This window comes from Pleurodeles waltl, chromosome 2_2 (genome assembly GCF_031143425.1).
Source record: "Pleurodeles waltl isolate 20211129_DDA chromosome 2_2, aPleWal1.hap1.20221129, whole genome shotgun sequence".
Classification (NCBI taxonomy): Eukaryota; Metazoa; Chordata; class Amphibia; order Caudata; family Salamandridae; genus Pleurodeles; species Pleurodeles waltl.
This window is the reverse complement of record NC_090439.1, coordinates 1,128,501,909-1,128,527,805: the sequence shown is the minus strand read 5'-3', so window position 1 is coordinate 1,128,527,805 and position 25,897 is coordinate 1,128,501,909. Positions and strand designations below refer to the sequence as shown.

General features: G+C 44.8%; 1 protein-coding gene across 1 annotated transcript in view; it reads left to right on the top strand.

The window, feature by feature from the left end:
* Window positions 1-25,472, top strand: part of KIFC2 (kinesin family member C2) — a 145,136-nt gene extending 119,664 nt beyond the window's left edge. The window contains exons 14-19 of the mRNA XM_069220992.1: window positions 6,507-6,611; window positions 7,892-8,022; window positions 10,303-10,426; window positions 12,501-12,630; window positions 21,052-21,281; window positions 21,906-25,472. Of these exons, the coding sequence (XP_069077093.1) occupies window positions 6,507-6,611; window positions 7,892-8,022; window positions 10,303-10,426; window positions 12,501-12,630; window positions 21,052-21,281; window positions 21,906-22,034 (849 nt within the window). The 3' untranslated portion in view covers window positions 22,035-25,472. The remainder of the gene's footprint in view (window positions 1-6,506; window positions 6,612-7,891; window positions 8,023-10,302; window positions 10,427-12,500; window positions 12,631-21,051; window positions 21,282-21,905) is intronic.
* Window positions 25,473-25,897: the final 425 nt, after the last annotated feature.

Below are 25,897 nucleotides of genomic sequence, written 5' to 3'. Positions count from 1 at the left end.
AAACAAAAAACATTTTCCTCAATGATACATACAGTATAACATTATATTGGACAAGCATGGGACCGAACCGTCTGCGACACGCTGGTTAAACAGGAGGGGCGTGACAACAGAACACACATACATGTCCCAGTACAGTCCCACTAAGTGGTTTAGAAATATAGATCTCTCCAGAGTATTGCACGGCTGTCAAACACCTCAGGCCAGTCCTGAGGATCCGTGTGGGAAAGTGCCCAGCAATAAGCTAAGGTGTCTACCTTCCACCAGAGCCAGGTTCAGGGGGGGCGTTCGTGGTTCTTGGTCTCCACCTTCAACACAAAAATATTCAACATTCCCCTCCCTTGATTGGCACACCCTGTAGTTTCAGTTTTATGTAGTAATCAGCTTCAGCTCGTGCCCACATCAAAAGCAGTTTCAAGCATTCTCTCACAAAAGGGGCAGCTGGTGCCTTCCAGTTCATCACTATTTGAAATTTCAAAAGCTAAGTTGATAAATTTGCGTATGTGCTTGTCTATTGGCGTTCTCATACGCACTCCTAGTAGACATGATCCCGGAGTGGGTACCAATGGGTGATCAGTAATTTTGCTCGTAATGATCACTATCTGGGTCCAAGTATGCTGGAGTGGTTGACAGTACCAGACCATATGAAAAAAGCTTGCCCCCATATTGGCACATCGGTGCACGCTGCGTTCGCCCCCAGGAACATTCGGATTATCCTGTGTGGGGATCGATAGGTCTAATAGAGGTAATTGAATATTGCATATTACGAGACATCTCTCTTATCTGGCGCGCTGCTTGGGTCCACTGTCCATCAGTCAATGGAGCAGCCAACATCATATCCCATCTCTCCTGTGCTTGCGTGAGCTCTTTGAATTCTGTGCATTGCATAGCCAAGTAAATGTTGGTGATGGCATATCTGGTACCCCCTTGTGTGAGCAGAGTTTGTACTCTCGAGAAGCAAGGATGCTCCCCACCTGCCACTCCCCATGATGCTAGTAGCTGTCGCTGTATCACGTAATACATAAAAAAATGACGAACCAGGAGATCATAATTATCCCTAAGATCAGGAATGTCATAAAGGCGCCCTCTTTGTACAAAGCTTCCAGGGAAGCAAGGCCCGCTGACTCCCAGGTGGTCATAACTGCTCAGCAAATCACTGTAGTCAAACCCGGTGTCTGCGAAAGTGGGGTCAAGAAGGGAGAGTAGGGTATCTCACCCCCACAGTGCAGTACATATCGCGCCCAGCATAGGTGGGCCACCTTCATCTGCTGGCCCTCTGCCACGTGTTGGGGCTTAGGTGATGCCAACCACGTACATAAGGGGATTCCATTTAGCACTTCGTGAATCTACTAGTTCAAGGCAATCACCGGATCGAAGCTACTACATAGGCCATTGGAGCTGAGCTGCTGCGTAATACCATTCATAATTGGGTGCATCCAGACCACCCTCCGATTACGGTTTCTGTAATACCTGCGAGGCCACCTGTCTTCTGCCCCTACCACAAATCAGTTCTGTTAGTAGGCTATGCACTTCCCTAAAAAAAGTCTTAGGTAGGTATAATGGTAGTGCTGCAAAGTGATATAACGACCGGGGCAGCAATATCATCTTCGATATTGCAACTAGTCCCGCCGAAGACAGCGGGAGGGAAGCATAAATAGGGAGAGACTTACGATATGTTCTTTTAAGTCATTCGGGTTGTGATAAATTTGAACCACTAAGTATTTAAAAGTGTCATGGCGCCACTTTAAGCAACAGTCAGGGAGGAGCCCCCTTTCTGGAACTGGCACTGATGCCAGTGGGAATATACAGGCGTGCAGGCCAGTTAGCTCCCCAAAGTCATCCATCAGAGCCATCAAGAGTGGGAGTGTAGAGAGGGCATCACGCATGAACACCAATGCATTGTCCGCATATAGCGAAATCGCGTGATATTCACCATGAACTTTCACACCCCTGAGTCTGGCCTGGAGCCTCAGTTCACTTGCTAAAGGTTTCATGGCCAGGGCAAACAAAGGAGGCAACATCGAGCAGCCATGCCTAGTGCCCCTGTGGATAGTAAAGGCATCCAATATAGTAATACCTGTGCGCACTCTCGCCTTCGGAGTGCCGTAAAGTGTCATAGTTCAGCTCACGAATACAGGACTTAGGGCCAGGTGTAGCAAAGGGTTTTCCCCATTCTGTGTCAATGGGAAAATGTGTTCGTACATATGGCCCTACATCCCATCTGCGTGAGCCTGGCTACAAGAAGGTCCCACCCCAGGGTATCAAAAGCCTTCTCTGTGTCAAAAGGACACTGCGCACATTCCCTTCATTAGCCGGAGCAGTCATTGGATATTAATGAATGTAAAAGACGAGGAATAAAGCCCAACTGATCCGTGTGCTCCAGTCTATGAATCATAAGGCAGTAGCCTCTTGGCCAGAATTTTCCCCAGGATTTTACAGTCTAAATTCAATAGGGATAATCGTCGACATGACTGACCATCTAATGGGCCACAAGCAGGTTTAAGTGGAACCACTATCAATGTCCCTCTAAGTGTACGGGGTAACTGACCCACTGAACACATCTAGGAGCTTGGGCGCTAGTGTGGTTGCGTTTTGTGCATAATATTCAATGGGAAGACCATCTTTGCCTGGTGTCTTGTTTCTGGCAATTTGTTTTATAGGTAGTTTAATTTAATCAGGTTGTATAGGGGCCTCTAAGTCTTCCCTATCCATCAGCGGGAGCGTGGGCATTGCCAGGCCGGCAAGATATGCACGCATGCGGTCCACCTGAGGGGGAGGAGCAGCCTGATACAGTGATTGATAATATACTTTAAAAAGCAGTGTTTATGGCCACCTGTGTTATCACTATTGTGCCATCATGTAAGCGTATGGCACCTATTGGCTGTCTCTGAGCGTCTTCTTTAACTAGCCACGCCAGTAATCTGCCAGATCGGTCTCCCTCAGCATCCGTCATAGCCAACCTTCGCCTGTAATCATGCCTCCCCAACCGTGTTTGCGATTCTCTATATTCCCCTCTCAGGGTACGCAACCGCTCCACGTGATCAGCTTGGCTTATTGTCTTGAAGGCCAGCAGTCAATCCCCTTCGAACCCCCCAAGTCGCCCCCATGCAGTGGCCCTGTACCATAACCTTATGTGCCTCCCATTCCAACACCCTAGATGACGCCGTCTCATGGTTATGAGCAAAAAATGTATCAATGAGATTAGCAAGGGATCCCTATAAGGAGAGTCTAGCAGGGCCTCCAGTTGGAGCCACCATGTGGGTATCACGGCTCGTTCTCTGCCCCAAGCCAACATGAACATCAGCGGTGAGTGGTCAGGGATAGTTTGTGCCAGGTATTCAAGACCCTGACCCTCCCGTTTAATGATTTGCTGCATAAAAACAGGAGTAACCTCATGTGGGTATTATGAACAGGTGAGTAACAAGAATATTCTCGTGTCATAGGGTTGTGTAGATGCCAGATATCGCATAGGCGATGTTGTGTGGTCCATTCCTGCAAATGACGTGTGACTCGGAGACATGCTGCACCCTGCATAACTGGGTGGATCTAGCAAGTTGGATATCAGGCACACAGTTGTAATCACCCCCCCTAAATCCCAGGGGTCCCGCAGCATGGCAAGAGTGAGAGTGTCAAAGCATGCCGGTTGCCCCAGGTTTGGGGCATAGATCCCTGCAATTACCAGTGGGAGGCCATCGAGTTGACCTTCCAGGATCATGTATCAGCCCTCTGTGTCAGTTTTGTGGGCCTCTACCACGTACGGTACGCTCGGAGCGATCCATATTAACACTCCTTTAGCGTAACCAGACGAGGTGGTAGCATACACCTGATCCCTCCATTTAATTTTCATCTCAGTTAGGGTGCACTGCGTGACATGGGTTTCTTGTAAAATCGCTACGGGTAAATGGCTGCGTTTGAGTAAATGGCTTGTATTTTACAGTGTTTCGGGGTGTTGGCCATACCACGAACGTTCCACATCAGGAACTTATAGTGAGGGGTAGAAGAGGTCAGCTGATCACCCATGTAGTGGTGCATGTATATGAGGTATCCCTTCCATTTCCCACCCCAGAGTAGGAAGCCCAGCTGTCTGCCGTCAACCCCATGTCTGTAGACCTCGTGTCGTAATACCCTGTATTCGAGACCTCGAATCCCGACCTTACTGTGTCATGTCGGTCCCGCTTGTCCAAATGGATGGAGGAAAAGCAGTGTGTACATAACAAAAATGAGATAAAATAAACATTAGAAATTGAACATCCCCCCTTTCCATTAAGACTAAGGGTCTCCAGCCTAAACACCCCGCAGAAACATTAACAACAATAAAGACAAGCAAACTGTTCTTTAGAATATGCTACTACCAAGTCAGTTATCCTCCAGGGGCGTGGCACCCCTATATGCACTCAGTGGATGCTTGTCCGCCCGCCTAAAAATAGGACAGTCATGCCAGACTTGTGCGCCCAACTCTGCTCGGCACATTGGGTGGATTACACCTCCAGGTAGGGCAGGGCACGACCAAAAGCGCCCAGCAGCACTAAAGAAGGATTCAGAATCAAATTATAGGTCATCCGCCAGTCTTGTGTTATGTCCGGGGCCCCTGGTCATGATATTTGATGATGCCTTCGAATTGCCAGCTACCAAGCTAGCATCAGAGGAATAACCATGATCTAGATTTGCAAACAAGTTTGTGCTGAGAAGTGCCACCTCCTCCACCACCTTCATCTGGTCCCTCGCTGTCTGAGCACGATCAGGTCGGTGCGCCATCTGCCGGCGTCATCGATGACGAGGCATCCGCCACACCTCAATGGTCTGCTTCGGGTCCGCCTTCTCTGGTAGGCCCTTGGCATGAAGCCAAGTCCAGGCATCCTCCGGTGATGGGAAAAAGTGAGTGGCCCCCTCGTGGATAATTTTCAGTTAAGTTGGGAATAGTAAGGTGTATTTCAAAGACAACACTCGTAGTTTTCGTTTCACGGCACCATAGGGGTTATGGCGTCATTGTACTTCAGTAGTGAAGTCAGGAAATGCAATTATGGAGTTATTATGGAGTCATATTGCAAAGGGCCTTTCGAGTGAAACAGCTGTAAGATCAGGTCACGATCTCGGTAGTTGAAGGTGTTCGATGCACCCTTTCCACTGAGAAGAATTTCGGCATCTTATTTTTTAGAACCGTATCCATTAGCCAGCTCTCCAAAAACAGCTCGAGCGTGCCACACCGTCTCAAGTCGCAGTCACTCTCACCGCAGTCGAGGCTACTGCTGTAGCACCGCAGAGGCCCGCGATGTCTGCAGCCGATCTTCCCTCACGTCTCACGTTGCCACCAGGACGGCACGGGCTCTGGCCTCACAGGTTGCACCGGGGCCCTCACTGCTCTGAAGGTCGCGGTAGCAGGCGGTGACCATGGATCACTCAGTAGCCCTTCCGTCGGGCGAAGAACTTCTCCCCACTCACATTGCAGCGTGGGCTGCATGGGTCCGGTTAGATGATATAGGATATTCAGCGGACCAGTACGGAACTCAGCATAATGCGCCCAACTCAGCCGCCATCTTGGCCATGCCCCCTGAACATACATTAATATGCGTGACTTTTTAGAAACCACATACATTTACATCATAATTTAGTTTTCTGATTTGTTTTGGGTAACTTTTGTAAGAAGAGTTATTTTAAGATTCTTCATTTTGGCACGGATCCTCAGCAGCATTTTTGAAGTATACACCCACTCTCACAAGCCCTTGTACACGCCATTTTGACGTGTGCTGCCACCAGCACACATGCCTTCTAATCTCAGTTTTTGTGACGTAACTTTTATTTATTATTATTAATATGAATATTATTTTTGTTAATATCATGATAATAATTATTGTTTTATTTTTTAAGCTAGTTTTAACTATTTAGCATCAAGTAAAAATTCCCTGAATGAAGGTTAGTGGTCCCTAGTAGTAGAAGAAACATCACCCTGAGACAGCAAAAGCATTTAGTGGTGGTCCGACTACCACCGCTATTATATGTATGTAATGCTAAAATTCTAGACTTGTGTAGGCTTTTTTACCTTTGGTCGAGGGAGGGCATAGCACAGAGATGGTAGCGAGAGACCTTACTACAGACAATATGCCTAAAATATTACCAAGCGGCTAAAATGAGTAATTTATATTATGTGTAAAGGAACAGAAGAGGAGGTAAATCTAAATGAAACAGAAAATATACTAGGAAAACTACCATCGGACAAATGAATGAAAGCATACAAGGCATTCCATTACTGACCAGTCGTTCCAAAGCCTGCTGATGTTAGGAGCTATACGAGTGCTGCGCTGTACAAGTGGTACACCCGTGAAAGGAAGCAGGCTGCAGTGAGGAGGATATGATACTATGTTTCACTGTGGACATTCGTGGTGGGCACATTGTTCTTGTGAGGGGCATCATTCTGTGGTGTGCTGATCATCAAAGTCATTGAATAAAACATGTTTGTCTTTTTATTGAATGTTCAAGAGGAGATCAGTGCTGACTCAACTCTTGATTCCTAGGTGTTCCTGGAAATTGAACCTGTGGTCATGTCCTGCATGAACGGCTACAATGTCTGCATTTTTGCCTATGGACAGACGGGCTCGGGGAAGACCTACACGATGGAGGTAGGTGAGAGGACAGGGCTCTCTGGGAGAGCAGAAACATCTACTGGTGGATAGAAAATTGAAATAGGTGTTGTCTTACATGAGGCATAAAAATACAGATAATCTAATGCAAACCTAGGATCTTTGAGGCCCCCAAGATGATGCAAACGTTGTTGTCAGAGTCTACATGGACTCGATGATCTCTTTCCACTGCTACAACCTTCCCTAGGTGCAGATCAGCTCAAGGGAGAACAGTATTGAGGTTGATCGCCACATTGGCCTAACAAACAGGGAGGCCATCCAGTGGGTCATCATTTTAAGGGAATAAGTTATTTTTAAATGGAGACAGGGTGAGAGGTTCATAGTTTGTGTCCCATGGAGCAGCCCAACTACTTCACTTATTAGACACTTGTCTTTTGGGAATCAAAAGAGATTAAAAAGGTCCAAGTTCACATTCCTTTTGGGGTTGTATCGGCTTATGTTATGTTGAGGTGGTATGGAATCAGCCAGGCACTGCTGTAAAAGGCCGTAAGTGGGGCATGTTCTTGGATAGATAGAGGACAAATGAAGACCCTCAACACTTCTAAGAACCTTGGACCGTATGCACAATGAACCTTCAGAGTTCTGTACCCACATGACTATGATTTTGCACGTGGAGACATCTGAACTACTGGAGTTTACAAAGCTCTCCATGATATGCCTGTGACACCTGTAATAGGTGCAGGTTTCCAGGTGTATTTCTGAAAACCTTCTTTGAACTGCTCATGCCACTTAATGGTGGCACATCTGAAGGCCCAGGTGTACATAGTGCACAGTTGTGCATGTAGGAATACAACTGTAACTCTGCAAAGGAATTTTCTTTTTTTTTCACAGGTAAACTATTTTCCCCTCCTCCCCCAATTTTGGTGGTGTTCTCTCAGTGGTGGAGCAGGGGCGCCGTAGGCCCCAATGCAAGCAGCGAAGTCCTCTAGAGGCCTTGGCTGAGTGGTAAAAGCCAGCCATAACCGTGATCCAGTAGGCACCTCCCCCACCTTGGTCCCACCCACAATAGGGATTTACTTTGAGTGTGAGAATGGATCGAAAAAAGTTTAAGTTTGAATACGTTATTGATTTCTAGATTATATGGAAAAGGGGAATCGTTTGGAGGACTGAACAACCGTGGAATGCGCACACCCCGTCCCCGTAATTGGTTCTACTGACACACAGGATTTTTCCATTATAGCATAATATTTCATATGAATACATGGATTCATTATTACAAGGTGGACTCACAAAATGTGTTTTGATTTCACTTGCTGCAGGGAGTGCCTGAAAACCCTGGGATCAACCAGCGAGCGCTTCAAGCCCTCTACAAGGAGATGGAAGCCAGGGCTGGTCTCTGGAAATACTCGGTCACCCTGAGCATGGTGGAGATCTACAACGAGGTGATCAGGTACATAGCTGTGGATATACGGAAGGCAGCTGTTGATGAAGGAGTAGGAGTCTGGGATCTAAGACCACCCCAAGCACAAAAAAACAAGATGGTGAGAAGATGAGGCAGAATGAGGTCTAGAAGAGCGCTGAGCGTCATCACATAGAGCTAATAGCAGGAAGGAGGGACGAGCTGTCATGCAATCCCAGTGGGTTGCAAATAGACCTACCTCATTAATATTCATGAGGTAGGTCTCGCTTTGCGACCCATTGGGATTTGCAGAACTCACAGGGATGGTGGCCTGCTGGCATCAGCAGACCACCATGTCTCTGAGTGCTTCTAAATGAATGCTATCTTTTATTTTTTCAATGCAGCCCATTTTCCTTAAAGGAAAACAGGATGTGTTTAGAAAAGAAAAGGGAAAGTTTCTTTTAATTTTTTAAGAAACATTATTTGCAAATGGGATACCACCAGTTTGAAATTGGTGTTCAAATGTGAAAGTTTCATAACTGCATTTCGGTCACAAAACATTTGTACATACCACTGCAATTCGGTATTAGGAAGGGCCGCCCTAAACACGCCTCCTCCTAATACGAATCGTAAAGCCAAATTGCGATTCGGTAGCAGGTCACCAAATCACTTTTGGCCTTGGTACATCCCAAAAAGCTTTTTAGCGGTCGCAAACGGCCTAGTTCTGTGAATCTGACCATTTGCGACCTCTAAAAAAACTTTGTACATGTGGCCCTAAACCTCTTATAGTTGATCTTTTATTTGTAATCACACTTCTATATATCCTCATTTTTAAGGAGAGAGCCTTTCCCTGACCCGCTAGACCTGCTTTCGACTGGATGTATAGAGTGTAAAACAATTCCAAAGAATTGGATCCCCACTGAGCTGCACAACTACAGTGAGGCCTGAAGAGCATCCCTTGACATGAGCGCTCTGGCACAAGCATCTTCAGTAATGTCAAGCGGCTCTGTGTCATGCGTGGCACTTCAATCTAGGCTTGTGGTCTAAGTCAATGAGACTCTCCCTTGAAGTACAGTGTAGTACAGTATACAAGTCCTAGGATGCAAAGTTCTGCTGACTGATCAAGGGAAGACTTGACATCTCTTCAGTCCTAGGGATCCCTTAGACAACACCTAGATAGCCAGAATAGCCCTGGCCACTCTGGTATGAACAGCCTCAGTAATATTAAAGGGACCATCCAGAGAGTGATGTCTCAATAGATCTCAAAACACCTTCCAGCATCATTAGATAAACAATGGTACTAGAATGCCTTTTGTTGGTTGCTAGAGATGCAAGGTTGAGCAAAGAGAACTTTTTTTCTCTCTACACTTGATGAACCCTTTCATGGGGAACAGGGTCAAGACTGATTTGCATATGGCTGGGTCCAAACTGGAATGGTGTGGTGAGCAAAAAACTGATGGATTAAAACCAGATCTGTGACTGGGGGTGAATGTTTGATTTGGTCTACATTCCGTCCATCAACTGTTCTTTTTGCATTTGTTGCCCCAAGTGGGAAGGGTATGCCCAGACGTGGGTCCCGTGCTTGCTATGCCACCAGATTCAAGCTAGCCTGGCTGAAGAGGGGTGATACCCCGAAACCGGTCCCAGTATGCTTGTTTCTGGTCCAGGGAGGACCTGGCCTGGCAGTTCGGGCTGGACTGTTCCCATGGGGAACAGGGTCAAGACTGATTTGCATATGGCTGGGTCCAAACTGGAATGGCGTGGTGAGCAAAAAATCTGATGGATTAAACCCAGACCTGTGACTGGGGGTGAATGTTTGATTTGGTCTACCTTCCGTCCATCAACTGTCCTTTTTGCAACCCTTTAGAAGTGAGCAGGGAAGACACAAGTAGTCAAAATGATCCTGGGCACCCTGACAGAATTGTCTTCGGCGATTCCAATCACCCCTGCAGGCAAGGTGGTCATAATGGCCCTGGACACTCTAGCATAGGTATTCTCAGTGCTGCAGAGCCTCCCTAGTAGGAATGATGCTTGGTAGACTGGATGAGCGGGCAGGGGAGACTAGCACACTGCCTCTCAAAAGCATCTGGAGTGCACAGTGGGATGGTCTTTCCAACCTGAACACGAGAGACGCGTGTGCTGCCTTTTAACTGTGCCAGGTTCCGGAAAGGAGCGTCCGCAGTGCAGGTAGTGGGCACATTACCAAGACTGACTGAAGGTGTTCTATGCGACATAGAGTCTCTTGACAACACTGACCTCGGGTGTGTTTCTGCATGTGTGTTGGAGGCGGTTGGCAGTGCCTTTGTTCTGTTATCCTTTCATCCTTTTCAGGGATCTTCTGGGCAAAGATGGGCAGGAGAAGTTGGACATCAAGCTGCTCCCAGATGGAAGTGGCCAATTGCACGTGCCCGGCTTAACGAGTGTGGTGGTCAACAGCTTCAGCCACATCAAAAAGGTACTAATCCGAATGGAAAAACAGCACTACAGCTACCACAATGCAACCTGATGTGAGCAACAAAGCAGGACTGAGTGATAGGGCAGTCACATGACTTGGGTTGTCTTAGGCACACTCATCAGTGCACATAAGGGCCACACAGATCCATAGCCGTATCTAGATAGCTGCTGCCAATGTCTTCCATCACTAAATACTACAGAAATCTACTCCAGCTATACCAACACCATCCACTGTGACCCGCATCTAAAAAGGAAACACGACTAGATACAATGCCAAGAGACCAGTTTGACTCCATTCAGCGAAAATCCCAGAACTGTAATACAAATGCACTCAATAGAACATAACATGGTAAGAACTGTGATGGTTTTTGTTTTGCAACTCAGGGTGGTTCAGAATATGTTGGTCATTACATCTCCTTGTCTACGAGGAAACTGACTGTACAGAGAGCAAACCATCTTATCTCACCATCACCAAGGGTCAAGCATGGCTGCCAAGTAGCCTGTGCCAGGGGCGCCAGTCCTGCTCTTTAGCCAGCAGTCCTTTGCGTATGGGGCCCACGATTATGTTCAAAGATCGGCCAGGAGCTATAATGGGACTGAGTGAAGGGGTCACGCTTGACATGTGGCCACTGGGCAGTGCTACTTGTCATATCTTGCAACATCTTGAAGCATGAACCTGCAACCCAGAGAATGCAAAGTGCTGTGGACTAACTGAACAGAACCAAGTGTGGTGTGACCTGGCATGGGCCTGCCTCTCATACAGTGGACCCTGTCTCTTGCACGTGTGGGGCAGCATGGTGAACACTGAATGTTACATAATGCAGGGGTCACAGGAGGGAGAGCATTTCAAAGCAGCATTGAACTCACTCAATCATACAGAGAAACAAATTCTCTTTCACACACGCACATCCACACACACACACACACACATATGTGCATATGTGTATCCACACACAGACACAAAACACACACACTATGATCGAGGTCTCTAAATCTCTCACAAACAGAGGCGCATAGAGAACACTAAATCTCAGACACACATTCATGCACTCTCAGAAACGTGCATCATACATGCAACCTTTAAAAAGTAGAAAGTGGGAGATTTTGAAAAATAAATTGGTGAATGTATTTTACCTGTCGACATACATTGAAGGAGAAGCAATTTTAGGTGGGGGACACCATTCATATTGGCTTTTCTTTTAGTTGGGGGCTTCACTTTGAACGTTTGTGAGATTGACTTTATGTGTACGTGTGATTTAAAAAAAAAAACCACTGTGGGCAGCATTCTGTGTGGTTTGATTTGGATAACGCTGTCCCCTTGGTCTGAGGGGGGGCCTCTCTATTGTTTGACTGGTAGATAGAATCAAGCCATTTTTGGCTTCAAATCCCGGGAGTCTCCCATCTGAATCGGGTCTGTTCACATGTGGGATACATGTACCATGGGGATACTCGATTTCATATATGTACATTAATGGCAGGCGCATTAATGTACATGTAGGAGCATGGGGCACATGGAAGGAATCACAGGGGGCTGACGCTCTCACATGTACTATGTAGCATGAGGCATGCATCGGTGCCCTTGGAGCCCAATGGACTCTGAGCCACTCCCACATGGTGCATTCAGGCAATAAAGCCCACACAACTGAGAGCAAGAGGTGCATGCTGATGTTCAAAACATGAACCCATTGGAAGACACACAGATAACCTGGTCACAATTTGATGGGTGTAATTATCTTCCCCTGCTACTCATACTGGTCCCCAGTAAACATTTACATCTTTGTATAATGGCCAGGGCTGCAAACTTTGGAACTGGTGAACCAGGTTTGAGTCTTGGCGTCGGCTGAACATCCTGTGATTCTGGGTAAATCATTTCATCTCCACGTGCCTAAAACAAAACAAAAAAGAATGTGACTTTGTGTAATGTAACTGGTCCTCTTCTAAAGCTCTCCAATACCTTAGGGTCGAGTTTGTGCTATATAAAACTGCAAATAAAATAAAATATGAAAGAGAGTAGCACTGTGATTCACAGCACTTGCAATTTGAAGTGATATATCCTGTTTTGAAATTTGCCCCAGATCCTGCAGGTTGGAAGGAGGAACCGGGCGACTTTCTGTACTAATATGAATGAACGTAGCTCTCGCTCTCATGCCCTGCTCACTGTCACCATCACCGGCACTGACCTTACACAGGGGACTACAACCTCAGGTAAGAAAACCCCAACTCAGAGAGGTTCAGTGCTGTACTGTTGTAACAATCCTTACTTTAGAGAAGGTACCCAGAATTCAGAAAGGCACGTCCTCTGTGACTATTGGGAATCCCTCTCTGGAAAACGCATCCTCAAGCAAAACACCCACAGGTCATTACTGCTAGCCTACTTCAAGGGGGTTGCAAGTGATTTCATAGATGAACACATTAATAGAATACCAATACTGAGAAACCATTTCATCTAAACCGTTCAATCAAAATTAGAGGAATAGTATGTTCGATGGCATCTGTTGCTGCAGATACACATGTTGTGCACAGTCCGCCATCTGGTGTTGGGTCGGAGTGTTACAAGTTGTTTTTCTTCGAAGAAGTCTTTCGAGTCACGAGACCGAGGGACTCCTCCTCTTTGCTTCCATTGCGCATGGGCGTCGGCTCCATCTTAGATTGTTTTTTTTCTGCCCTCGGGTTCGGACATGTTCCTTTTCGCTCCGGGTTTCGGGACGGAAAGATAGTCAAAACTTCGAAAAACTACGTCGGTATTGTTTCGCTCGGGATCGGGATAGTTAGAATCGACACCGAATCGTGAAGAGCTCCGGTAGCCCTTCGGGGTAATTTCGATCCCCCGTCGGGGCCTGGTCGGCCCGACCGCGTGTAACATCGACACCGATGGAACGGACCCCGTTCCGATTCTGTCCTAAATGCCACAATAAATATCCATATACGGACCAACATTTGGTCTGTAACTTGTGCCTGTCACCCAAGCACAAAGAAGAAACTTGTGAGGCCTGTCGTGCGTTCCGGTCCCAAAAAACGCTCCGTGACCGTCGAGCCAGAAGATTACAGATGGCGTCCACGCCGACAGAACACAGAGAGTTCGAGGAACAAGGAGAAGAGGAGGAAGCCTTCTCCATCCATGAATCGGACTCGGATGAATTCGACGTCGATGAAACTGTGAGTAGGACGTCGAAAAGCACACAGCACAAGAAAACAGACAAGGCCCAGGGGACGCCACTGCCAACTGGCCATGGCTCAACCCATAAAGGTGACCGTCCATCGGCACCGAAAAAGGCCGAACTGGTGCCCAGAACGTCCGACTCGGGTCGAGACACAGGCACGCAACATTCTTGGGACCGAGAAAGTGTTGCCGAAAAAGATCGACGCCGAGAAAGCGGAGCCGACGCTGCTCGACGCAGAGACAGCGGCTCCGAGGATGATCGACGCCGAGAAGGCTCGACTCCGAAAAAGAAGAGATTCGCCTCGGAGCCAAAAACAAAAAAAGACACAGTTTCGGTGCCAAAACAACCAGCAACCGAACCCACTACCGGCTCATATTCGGAGGAACAATCATTGTCCTCTCAAATGAGTAAACACAGGTTTGAAGAGGAGTTACAGACTACTGATGTAGACCATACACAAAAGAGGATCTTCATCCAGAGTGGAACAGGGAAAATTAGCACTCTTCCACCAATCAGGAGAAAAAGGAGACTAGAGTTCCAAACTGAACAACTAACACCACAAGCAAAGGTGGCAAAGAAAGCAACTCCGCCACCCTCTCCTCCACCTGTAACACAGATATCACCGGCACAAACTCCGTCACATTCACCGGCTCACACCACCATGAGCCAAGATGACCAAGATGCTTGGGACCTATACGACGCCCCAGTGTCAGACAATAGTCCAGAGTCATACCCTACCAAGCCCTCACCACCTGAGGACAGCACAGCGTATGCGCAGGTGGTAACTAGGGCAGCAGAATTCCACAACGTGTCGTTACACACAGAACCTGTCGAGGATGACTTCCTTTTTAACACCCTCTCCTCCACCCATAGCAACTACCAAAGCCTGCCTATGCTTCCAGGAATGCTAAGGCACGCGAAGCAAATCTTCAAAGACCCTGTCAAGAGTAGAGCGATCACTCCGAGGGTAGAGAAAAAATATAAAGCACCTCCCACAGACCCTGCTTTTATCACCTCTCAACTGCCACCAGACTCAGTCGTGGTAGGAGCAGCTCGCAAAAGAGCCAATTCACACACATCGGGCGATGCACCACCCCCGGATAAGGAAAGCTGAAAATTCGACGCAGCTGGGAAAAGAGTCGCTGTACAAGCTGCAAGCCAGTGGCGCATCGCAAACTCTCAGGCGCTCCTAGCGCGTTATGACAGAGCCCATTGGGAGGAGATGCAGCATCTCATCGAGCATCTACCCAAAGAATTTCAAAAGCGGGCAAAACAGGTGGTTGAGGAGGGACAAAACATCTCCAATAACCAAATACGCTCCTCTATGGATGCAGCGGACACAGCTGCAAGGACAATAAACACTGCAGTAACCATCAGAAGGCACGCATGGTTACGCACGTCTGGCTTTAAACCAGAAATACAGCAAGCAGTACTCAATATGCCGTTCAACGAACAACAATTGTTCGGACCAGAGGTTGACACGGCGATTGAGAAGCTGAAAAAGGACACTGACACAGCCAAGGCCATGGGCGCGCTCTACTCCCCGCAAAGCAGAGGCACTTTCGGCACCTTCCGTAAAACAACCTTCAGAGGGGGGTTTCGGGGTCAGGCCACACAAGCCAGCACCTCACAATCAACAAATATTGCCATATCTTTTGTGCTAGGAGACATTGGCAAAATGCCAAAACTTCGCATCCAGGTACCCACACAGACAGTCTCAAGGCAATGCCCTATGGATAAACTGGTCAGGGAAATTTGCATACGCTTTTCCCCCTCTCCCTCTCCTTCCATATCTGGTAAACAAATTGAGTCAAAACAAACTCAAGCTCATATTGATAGCACCAACATGGGCAAGACAACCTTGGTACACAACACTACTAGACCTGTCAGTAGTACCACACGTCAAGTTACCCAACAGGCCAGATCTGTTAACACAACACAAACAGCAGATCAGGCATCCAAACCCAGCATCGCTCAATCTAGCAATCTGGCTCCTGAAATCCTAGAATTCGGACATTTAAACCTCACTCAAGAATGTATGGAAGTCATAAAACAAGCTAGAAGACCATCCACTAGACACTGCTATGCAAGCAAATGGAAAAGGTTTGTTTGCTACTGCCATAATAATCAAGTTCATCCATTACACGCATCCCCAAAAGATGTAGTGGGATACTTACTACACTTACAAAAGTCAAATCTAGCCTTCTCTTCCATTAAAATACACCTTGCAGCAATATCTGCATACCTGCAGATTACCCATTCAACTTCACTGTTTAGGATACCCGTCATTAAAGCATTTATGGAGGGCCTAAGAAGAATAATACCACCAAGAACACCACCTGTTCCTTCATGGAACCTTAACATCGTCTTGACAAGACTCATGGGACCACCTTTTGAACCCATGCATTCTTGCGAAATACAATTCTTAACCTGGAAAGTTGCATTTCTCATTGCCATCACATCTCTAAGAAGAGTAAGTGAAATTCAGGCGTTTACAATACAAGAACCTTTTATCCAAATACACAAAAATAAGGTTGTACTAAGAACCAATCCTAAATTCCTACCAAAGGTTATTTCACCGTTCCACTTAAATCAAACGGTAGAGTTACCAGTGTTCTTCCCACAGCCAGACTCAGTAGCTGAAAGGGCACTACATACATTAGATGTCAAAAGAGCACTAATGTACTACATCGACAGAACAAAGGAGGTTAGGAAAACAAAACAACTGTTTATTGCATTTCAAAAACCTCATACAGGAAACCCAATATCAAAACAAGGTATAGCCAGATGGATAGTTAAGTGCATCCAAACCTGCTATCTTAAAGCAAAGAGACAACTGCCCATTACACCAAGGGCACACTCAACCAGAAAAAAAGGCGCTACCATGGCATTCCTAGGAAATATTCCAATGACCGAAATATGTAAGGCAGCCACATGGTCCACGCCTCACACATTTACTAAACACTACTGTGTAGACGTGCTATCCGCACAACAAGCCACAGTAGGTCAAGCCGTACTGAGAACTTTGTTTCAGACTACTTGCACTCCTACAGGCTGAGCCACCGCTTTTGGGGAGATAACTGCTTACTAGTCTATGCACAGCATGTGTATCTGCAGCTACACATGCCACCGAACGGAAAATGTCACTTACCCAGTGTACATCTGTTCGTGGCATTGGTCGCTGCAGATTCACATGCGCCCACCCGCCTCCCCCGGAGCCTGTAGCCGTTTGGAAGTAATCCTCAACATTTGTACATTTGTATATATATATATTATTTAACCTTAATGTGTACATACTTATTCATTCCATTGCATGGGCACTATTACTAACACACACAACTCCTACCTCACCCTCTGCGGGGAAAACAATCTAAGATGGAGCCGACGCCCATGCGCAATGGAAGCAAAGAGGAGGAGTCCCTCGGTCTCGTGACTCGAAAGACTTCTTCGAAGAAAAACAACTTGTAACACTCCGACCCAACACCAGATGGCGGACTGTGCACAACATGTGAATCTGCAGCGACCAATGCCACGAACAGATGTACACTGGGTAAGTGACATTTTCATTATCATTTGTTAGAAATTAATACATAGAATGTCTTTTTCAAAATTGCCTTCTATAGATTTTTTAAGGTATAAATTAGAGTGATCTTGAAAATTTGAAAAATAAATTCTATTATTTGTACTTCTAATGTGTACTGTAATTCTGTACACACCTACGGTTGTGGGTAGTCATCCTTTTATGGGTGAGACCTCAGGTAAGAATGCTACAGTGTGCCATGGCCTACCAAAGTCAGTGCGCCACATGGTCCTAAGATATAAGTTTGTAAGACCTGTGTGGTATATTGCTACTTACTGAAGATTAAGAATTACACATTTTTCCACCTCCGTCTGTGGATTACAATTATACTTCCCTGTGACTCTTCAGCCTGCCACACTGTTAGTCATCAAGGCAGGCCTATTCACGCTGTGACATCTGTTTGCATGATTGATACTTGGAGGGCTGAGCGGAGCGATGCACAAACCCTCGCTGTATACGTGAATTAAAATTAATAGATTTGGAAGTAAATGAAGCCAGGGAATTCATTTAGGGGTAGCAAGCTTTCCACCAACATGGAATGCCTTGAAGCCCATGTGACTTAACAAGTCTGAATTTTCATATTTTAAAAGTAAATAAAATATGCCTTGAATTATCAATCACATACAATGCCCCATCCATCGTCTGGATCCACGGTCTTGTGATGTCACTTGTTGTGGTCTTACTGAAGGTCTGTGTCTGTATGAGGTCCTTAACACTGTGCTATCACTGAAGAAAGCTAGTTCCTCCTGGCACAGTTAATTCTAGGAGAGTTGCTCAGCTGATAATGTCACTTAATAGGTGATGAATTGTATTGTTGTGGATGGCTCTAGACTGCTGTCCCCAGTCACCAATTTTATTTGCACTGTCGAATGAACTGCTGGTTCGTGCTGTCAGGAGATGTTGGGTAGGCAGAGCTTGTACCTTTGGCAACCAGAAACATTTGAAATCATTATACACTGGCGCGGCCCTGCTGTATGTCAAGGATATTGTCACAGGGGGCCTGTCTCTCCTAGAGGAGATAGCACATTTGGTCTTGGGGCTTTGAATGAAATGGACTAACACTTGTTTGTACCCGCCTCAGTCTGCTGCTGAGTGTGAGCTCAAGGCAGTGGGACAGCCTCCCGGTGTCTGGCCATTGGACATCTAGAAATAGTTATGTGTCCTGACCTTTCGTAGGGATGGCCACCCACTGCATCACAATCTAGACACTGAGCACTGTTCACAAAGGTAAATTTACATGTGTAGAAGTTCCAGAAACTTTACTCTTACACTTCTGAGTAACTGTACTACTTTTAGTTTTTTCCAAAGGTAAGGTTACTCAAAAGTGTAGACTTACATGTCTGCATACCCTTTTTGTGGCTTAACGCCTCCTTGTAAATATGGGTTCATCCGACGCAGTTTTCTGAGTCAGAGGGGCGTGCAGTGGGTATTGCTGTGGGCGTTCCACCGCAACACCCATTGCTTTGATGCTGCCCCTGATTTACAAGAAGACGTAAATCTGTGGCAGTGCCAAAAACTAACACCACCCCAGGGGTGCCGTTAGCATGGCGCAACGAGGAGGAATACTTTTACTCCTCCTCGTTTTTGCATTCTGCAGCACACATAGAAAGAGCAAAAGGCCATAAATTAATGTTTATGTGCAGGAAGGTGTTCCTTCCTGCACATAAACAATCATTCAAAAATGACGATTTGGTATGTCTATGTGTGCTGTATTATGTAGCACACATAGAAGTACCAAATCGTCATTGTAGATTGTTTATGTGCAGGAAGGGACACCTGCACATAAACAATCAGTCCCGTCAAAGCAATCACCCTTGAACTGTGGTGCAAGGATGCATGTGTTGGCAATTTAGTGTCGTCGCAGGGAGAAAAGACAGGGGTGCCCTGTTTTTTAGTAAATCTTGCGCATCCCTCCATTTCTAAAGTGACACAGCGTGGTGCTGCAAATTTTAGCACAGCACTGCATTGGGCCATTTTTTAGTAAATCTGGCCCATAGTATCTTGTTGCACAGTTACACTATAAGGCAGATTGACTAGCAGAAGACACGTCCACTGTCCAGTTGTGTAAGTTCACGCAGTTACAGAAACCTTTATGTCATCATGAGGGTGACCTTCCCAGTTTGATAAATATGACACTGTACTGGAGGGGGAGGTCTCAATGCACAAAAATTAAGGCAACACCATACTCCCGTGGAGTCTTTCACCATTCTTGAAGACAACGCTTACAGCCACTGTTGCCGCTTCGGAAGATATAGGATTTTTTAAAGTAATTGACCTTTATTTTGGAGCATCTGGTACCGTTTGCGGAGGCAAATAAGTCACTCCTGATGGCTGATCTCCAGTTTGTGGCTTAATGATAAGAGCTCAGAGCTGGACCTGAAGGACTGGCTACTAGAAACCTGAAACCTTCAGGCTAAGTGGTCCTTCAAATTAATAGTGATTTCTTAAAGCTTCTCTGGGTTTGCTATACTTCATTATCCATCAGGAGAGGCACTTCCATTTTCCATTTTTATCTAACTTTATAGAATTAGCATCTAACATAATGTCGAAATATGATGGAACGTGATTGAAAATACTTGTCGTCAATGTTAAAGTCATTAGTTTTATGAAATAAAGTTTTTGTAGTAAAGAAGAAATCAATCCAAGAGAAGGAATTTCAAAAACCTTTCTTTGAGGCACAACCAGTCAAATGCAACCTCCTTGGGTATTTACAAGGATAAATATAAGATTAAATTTTTAGGATAGTGGAATTAGTAGTAGGAGTTTTAAATATCAAAGACCGAATAAAAGAGAACGCAACTGTCAAATAGTAGAAAGACGTTTAGAAAGCACCCTGTTGATAAAGTCAACAGGACCTGCACCACACATCTAACAGCAGAAAACAAAACTGGCGTTGATTATTACCTATTTGAGGTTCATGCAGTTTGTAATACATTTTGCTTGTTTTTTTCATTTTCACACCTTTGCCTTCGTAATTGGATAGTCGCAGGCCCAGTGTAGCTAGTGTTGGAGTTAATAGCTCAACTTCTTTTCATGTTATACCTTCACAATTGTGATGTTGTATCGATTTATAAGTCATCAGCAGGAGTATTTACATTGTAGGCTGCACTTCCTTCCTGTTTCTTTTTGAAGATACACCACTTTGTGGAGTAGCACATGGAGTTTCTTCAGAAATAACTACACTTGAAAACTTCATAATAGATTCACTTTTCAGAATATCAAAAAACATTTCTGTTCAAAGATATTGGAACAGATTAGCTTTCCAGAGTTTATAGTGTGTGTCTTAACACCTTAAACCCATATTCTAGATGGATCTCAGTAGCATATTCCTCAGTGCAGTGGTGTGAATGAATGATCAAATTAAATTGTACAACATTGTTGTTAAAAACCAATGTCACCTTGATCTTAGTAAAATGTGTGGTGTAGGATTTTGTAAATATGCGCAAAGCCAATAGTTTTAAGTAAAAGAGGCAGATGCTACAAATAATTCAGGAAACAAAACTATTTAATAGCAGAATAAAAGTATACTGAGAATCAGAAAAACATCCTTTATACTAAATATAGTCTATAGGGAACCTTTTCTGACCTTTACGGATCACCATTTTGTCATAACATGCTCCATAAAAATAATAATAATCACTACACTTATGTAGAGCACTATAGAAAGTGAATCATTTCCTGTGAACCCAATAGACAATGTTATTATTTACCCATCTGAATAGTACTCATTTTATGAACCTAAGAAACACAAGGGGTTAGATGAATTCAAGCCTGTGACCTTCTTGTAAACACTGATCTCTGAAGGGTTTCTGTAGTCTAAAGATCTAGTTTACCACCTAAGAACACAAACCCACAGTGAATATCTCTTTTGTGTTTTTTGTTCAGGAAAGCTGAATTTGGTGGACTTGGCTGGCTCTGAACGTGTGTGGAAGTCCGGGGCAGAGGGTGAGCGACTGAAGGAGGCCCAAAATATTAACAAGTCGTTACTTGCTCTCGGGGAAGTTATCCAGGCACTAAGGGCTAAGCAGGGCCATGTCCCCTTCCGCAACTCAAAGCTCACATACCTCCTGCAGGACTCGCTGGGCAAAGGCAACAAGACTGTCATGATGGTGCAGGTAAGCGGTACACAAATATGTCATGGAATGCAAGGCAGGCGCTTTGACAGGCTTATGAGCTGGTAATGCATGTCTGTTTTATTTAGCACAGGCAGATCCAGAGTGGGGAAGTGAATGACTGGGGCTTTTAAAAGTGCTAAGAAATTGTCAACATGTAATAGGAGGTATAGTAATCAGACTGCAAAGTGGAACATTCTTTGCTTGTATGCCAGAATATTGTATACAGAATTATTGTCTAATATAAATATTATGTCATAAATATCTATTACAAACTCCAAACAGACAGTATTTTTGTAAAAATGATTTGGGGCACAATATTTATGTTAGACAATATTCTGGTGGTGATAATCTGGTACCACACTGTATGGGTTGTATATCAAAATATCATATACAGAAATATTATCTGAGATAAATATTGTGTCTTAAATATTATTCACAAAAAATTCTTTCCACTAGATGTAGATTTTCAATTATTAACTCCAACAAGGCAATATTTTTGTCAGTGTTCTGTCAATATATCTTTACATTCTTCCATCTTTCTTCCCTTGTTTCCAACATAGCTGCTGCATTGGCTTTTTGTGAGTTTAAAGCTCCCTCTTTTGGTTATGCTTCTATTTCCTGCAGATTTCTTCCCTGGAAGGAAACGTTGGCGAGACGGTGTGCTCCCTCAAGTTTGCCCAGCGTGTCTGCAAGGTGGAGTTAGGTCCCGCTTCCAGGAAGATCGACTTGCACACAGCCTATCCTGACCTCTGACCTAAAGTCTTCCTTCTACCCAATCAACATCTCCTGAAGCTTCAAGATGGTGGTGGCAGGCTTTTATGCTTCTGGAATCATTGTTCATCCTGGGCTTTGATTCATGACCTGGGACAGGCATTGGCTTTTAGGAAAAGGCACAGGGCTTCCAATTTAATAATCGTGGTGCTACTCAATTTACTCCAAGACAGTGGTAGCGTTAGCCCCAATGGAATGCTTGGCTGTCCTAGCTCTTTTCTGATAACATGGCTCATGACAGGCAAGGGCATGTGCTATGTTCTATACAGGCCTCTTCTAGCACCTTAATATTTGGATCATAATTGCATAAATACCAGAGAAAGTCGTGTGCATGTTGGACTTTCCTTCATGCTTGGGGCAAATGATTTTCTTACGATCCAACCAGCATTTCCTGATGCTATTTCATCTGCACAGGTCAAATAACCATTCCAATCACCTTTCAATGCGATGTAACATAAAGAATGAGGACGATCAGCAAAACCTCTTTGTTGTCCATGGTAATACCAGGCAAGAGTCATCTTTGGTACGATCCCTGGCTCCTCGATAACACAATAACTTGGAAGCCCAAGTGCACCTTCTATAATAATGACATAATTTGGAGGAGCAGATGAACGCTGCATGGCTTCCTTATACTTCTTCAAAACAAATACCCTCAGACCCTTCCAAACATAACCAGAAGGTAGTATATCCCTACTCGACCTGCTCAAATACCACACAGGGCCATACGGTTAACCTGTACATGTCTTATAGCCAACAGGAAGCCTATTATACTTCATTCCTACACAGGATTATAGCATCATAGAAAACAGTGGAGACTCATTTGACCGAATTTGATGTTGGTGTATAGCACCAAATAGGTTACCCGAATAACGTAAGCACCTACTCATGGATACATGTGTGATGCAAGGTTTCAACCTCTAGTGTTTTAGTTCACCTTATGTCTGGTTTGTGATGGGGGGACTGCGCTAGGGAACTAGTCCAGCTGCCAGAAGCATAAACTTTCCTTTCAATGCAAACTTGTTGTCAGGGACTGCTGTTGTTGTTGAGTTGAGTTACTGGTATATTTATAGGCAGATCTGCACATTAAGAGGGACATAGTGCAACGGTTTAAGGTTCCCATATGTCTACCTTTAACGGAGCAATTGTGGTGGGATGATGCCTCCCACTTCCATCAGGGTTATCGTCCCTTTTAAGTAGACCTGTATTTAAGATATATTATAAACACGTTTTGTCAGCTAATCTCTCCCTGTGCTTATCCCCAATTTTATTCCCATTAACAACTGCTCTGCTCCAGCTTGCAGTAAGTGTGGTTGTGAGGGAAAAATGAGTGTTGCGGCCCGATAAGAGGAACAGTGTCTTGTTCTTCCACATCCCTACTATTTGCATCATGCTGCGATGTGTGGGCAAGGACAACAACATTACAGTATGTGTTGGCAAATCCACGTAGTGATGTCATGGTTACTGCACCATCACCTGATCCGCAGCGCAATGCCACGACCAAAAACAAGCCCACAGTGATCAAGTACCATCAAAGTTCATCAACTGGTCCCAGTCAAACTGATCATTTTACAAATACTACAAACAGGAAATAAAAAATCTCACAATTTCCTTTGTTCAAAATTTCAGGGATTCCATAATGAAAGTGTTTCCCACTTCTGACTTTTGAATACACACAAAGCCCGTGTTAAGGTAACTGCCCTTCTTGAATGGCTAGTGGCTGAATGGACTCGCAAACGATTGCATCCAAACCCATGCTTCGAAGGACTGCAACATGTGAACCTGAGAAATGTTTGATTAGAAAAATGAAGAATTTCATATTGAGGATAAAAATATGCATTGCAAGACATAATCCACTGAAGCCTCCTTGGACACGTACAAGAACGATAAATGCTATGTTTAGTCATTGGGATGTTGAAATTAGTAGTAGGGATCTAGAATATGGAAGTTCGAATAAAAGAGAAGGCAGTTGCGTATAGCAGATAGCTGGCTTGACGTAGCTTAGAACCCTACAATCAGAGCTGGTATCAGCCCATGCCAGTCATACATAATGTGTACTGAGTTAGATAGGTTTGCCTGTCTGGCTGGTCTGCCTTGTTTCTCCAAGTCTAGAAGTAACTCAATTTCCTGTAAGTAAACATAGCAGTTTCTCAGTGAGCAGGAACATACGAAGAGTGTTGTTTTCACAAAAAAATTAAGCATAAAGGAGTGTTCAGGGTTCTGCTAAATTTCATGAAATGTATCTTAATTGAAAATGTCAATAATTGCATTCATTTTTTATCTGTCCCACCGTTGGCACCTTTTTCGGGCAGACGTTAGTGGACAAAGGTAGAACTTCAGCATCTCAGGAAAGGGCCGAGTATAGAAAAAAAAATATGGCTTCAATGTGAGCTTGTTTCACTTCAGTATTACCATCGTTTGATTTGATTTGATATGATATTTCTAAAGCCTGTGGGCGTCTTGGCGCTAACATCATCCTGACATTCAAGCCTAAACTATAAAGGCAATGAGAAGACTCGTGTTTTTTAGGTGCTTCTGAAAGATAAACAAATTGGAAAGAACTTAGACAAATAAAGGACAGGTGTTTTTCTACACTGTCAACCCTCACGGAGCACAGGGTATGAACCTAGTTCTTAAAAAATTACTACTATTTGTAGCTTTAATCAGCAAAAGCACTAGTATATTATTAGCAATAGACAAAATGAAGGATACCTGAGTTTTTCTCCACAGTGCTGCACCTAGTGCAAAACACAAAATGGCTGCCACATGTCTTTTCTGTCGAGCGCTATGAGAGCCATAAACAAGATGGCTGCCAACTCTACTTTTTTCCTGCGCACTGATTTCAATAGGCAAAATGGCTGCTGCTTGATTTACATACTTTGCACTGCTGACAAGCTAGGGCCACCGACAGCAAACAATCTAAAGATCTTTGACACAGATTGTGAGCTGACTTCTGTAAATAGTAATATTTACAACCGCTACCCTCTGTGAATAGGTAAGCAAAAGAGGATTCAGAATGTGGGCCTGTATTGGTTTTCTGTTTGTAATTGGCATCTTCCTGATATTATTCAGATGCTTGACAGTAGTTGTAATTTGATGTTGTTAAGATTTCATTTGGTGGTTTGCTCTTTACCATTTTCATATTTCCTGCTGGCCAGGGATTGGTTTTCACCCACTGTGTAGCGCGTATCGACTCCTAGCGGATGCTGAAGGCAGTGACTCTGCAAATAGATTGTACTTTCTAAGTCCTGCCATGCGCAATCTCTGATGCTGACATTTCTAAGGTTGGGGGTAAGGGATTGTGTTCAATAATATGTAATGTGTATTTAAGTAATGGGCAGGTTAGCGAGCATGCTTATTAATTTATTATTGAGGCTACAGTGAATGTACTCGGTGCTCCAGAAATAAAAACATTCAACTTTACCAGTTTCGTATGCAGGGGATGTAACCAAGCCCGTTTCCAAAGTTTGGAGGACAAAGGAAGGGCAAGGTCTGTGCGCATCGTGGGAGCGCATGCTAAGTTACCGCTGCTCACCTTCAAGCGGTGTCCATAGCCTTTCCATCTGAGGCAGTGCATGTTGTAAGAAATGCGGGCTAGGCACTCAAGGCCTGATTCACAAAGGTAATCTTATACTTTTGTGTAAGTTTACTACTTTTCGGTATTCACAAACTATGTCTCGAGTTTACCGCTCCATATTCCCTATACTCAGAGCCACTGGAATTATGCAACTGTGCGGCTGCAGTGCTTTTCGCATAATTATAGGTCTGCCGCATTTGCCACTTATTCCATCTGCCGAATAATCTGCAGATTTTAGCCAAAAAAATAGTTTCTAGCTCAAACGGTTCAA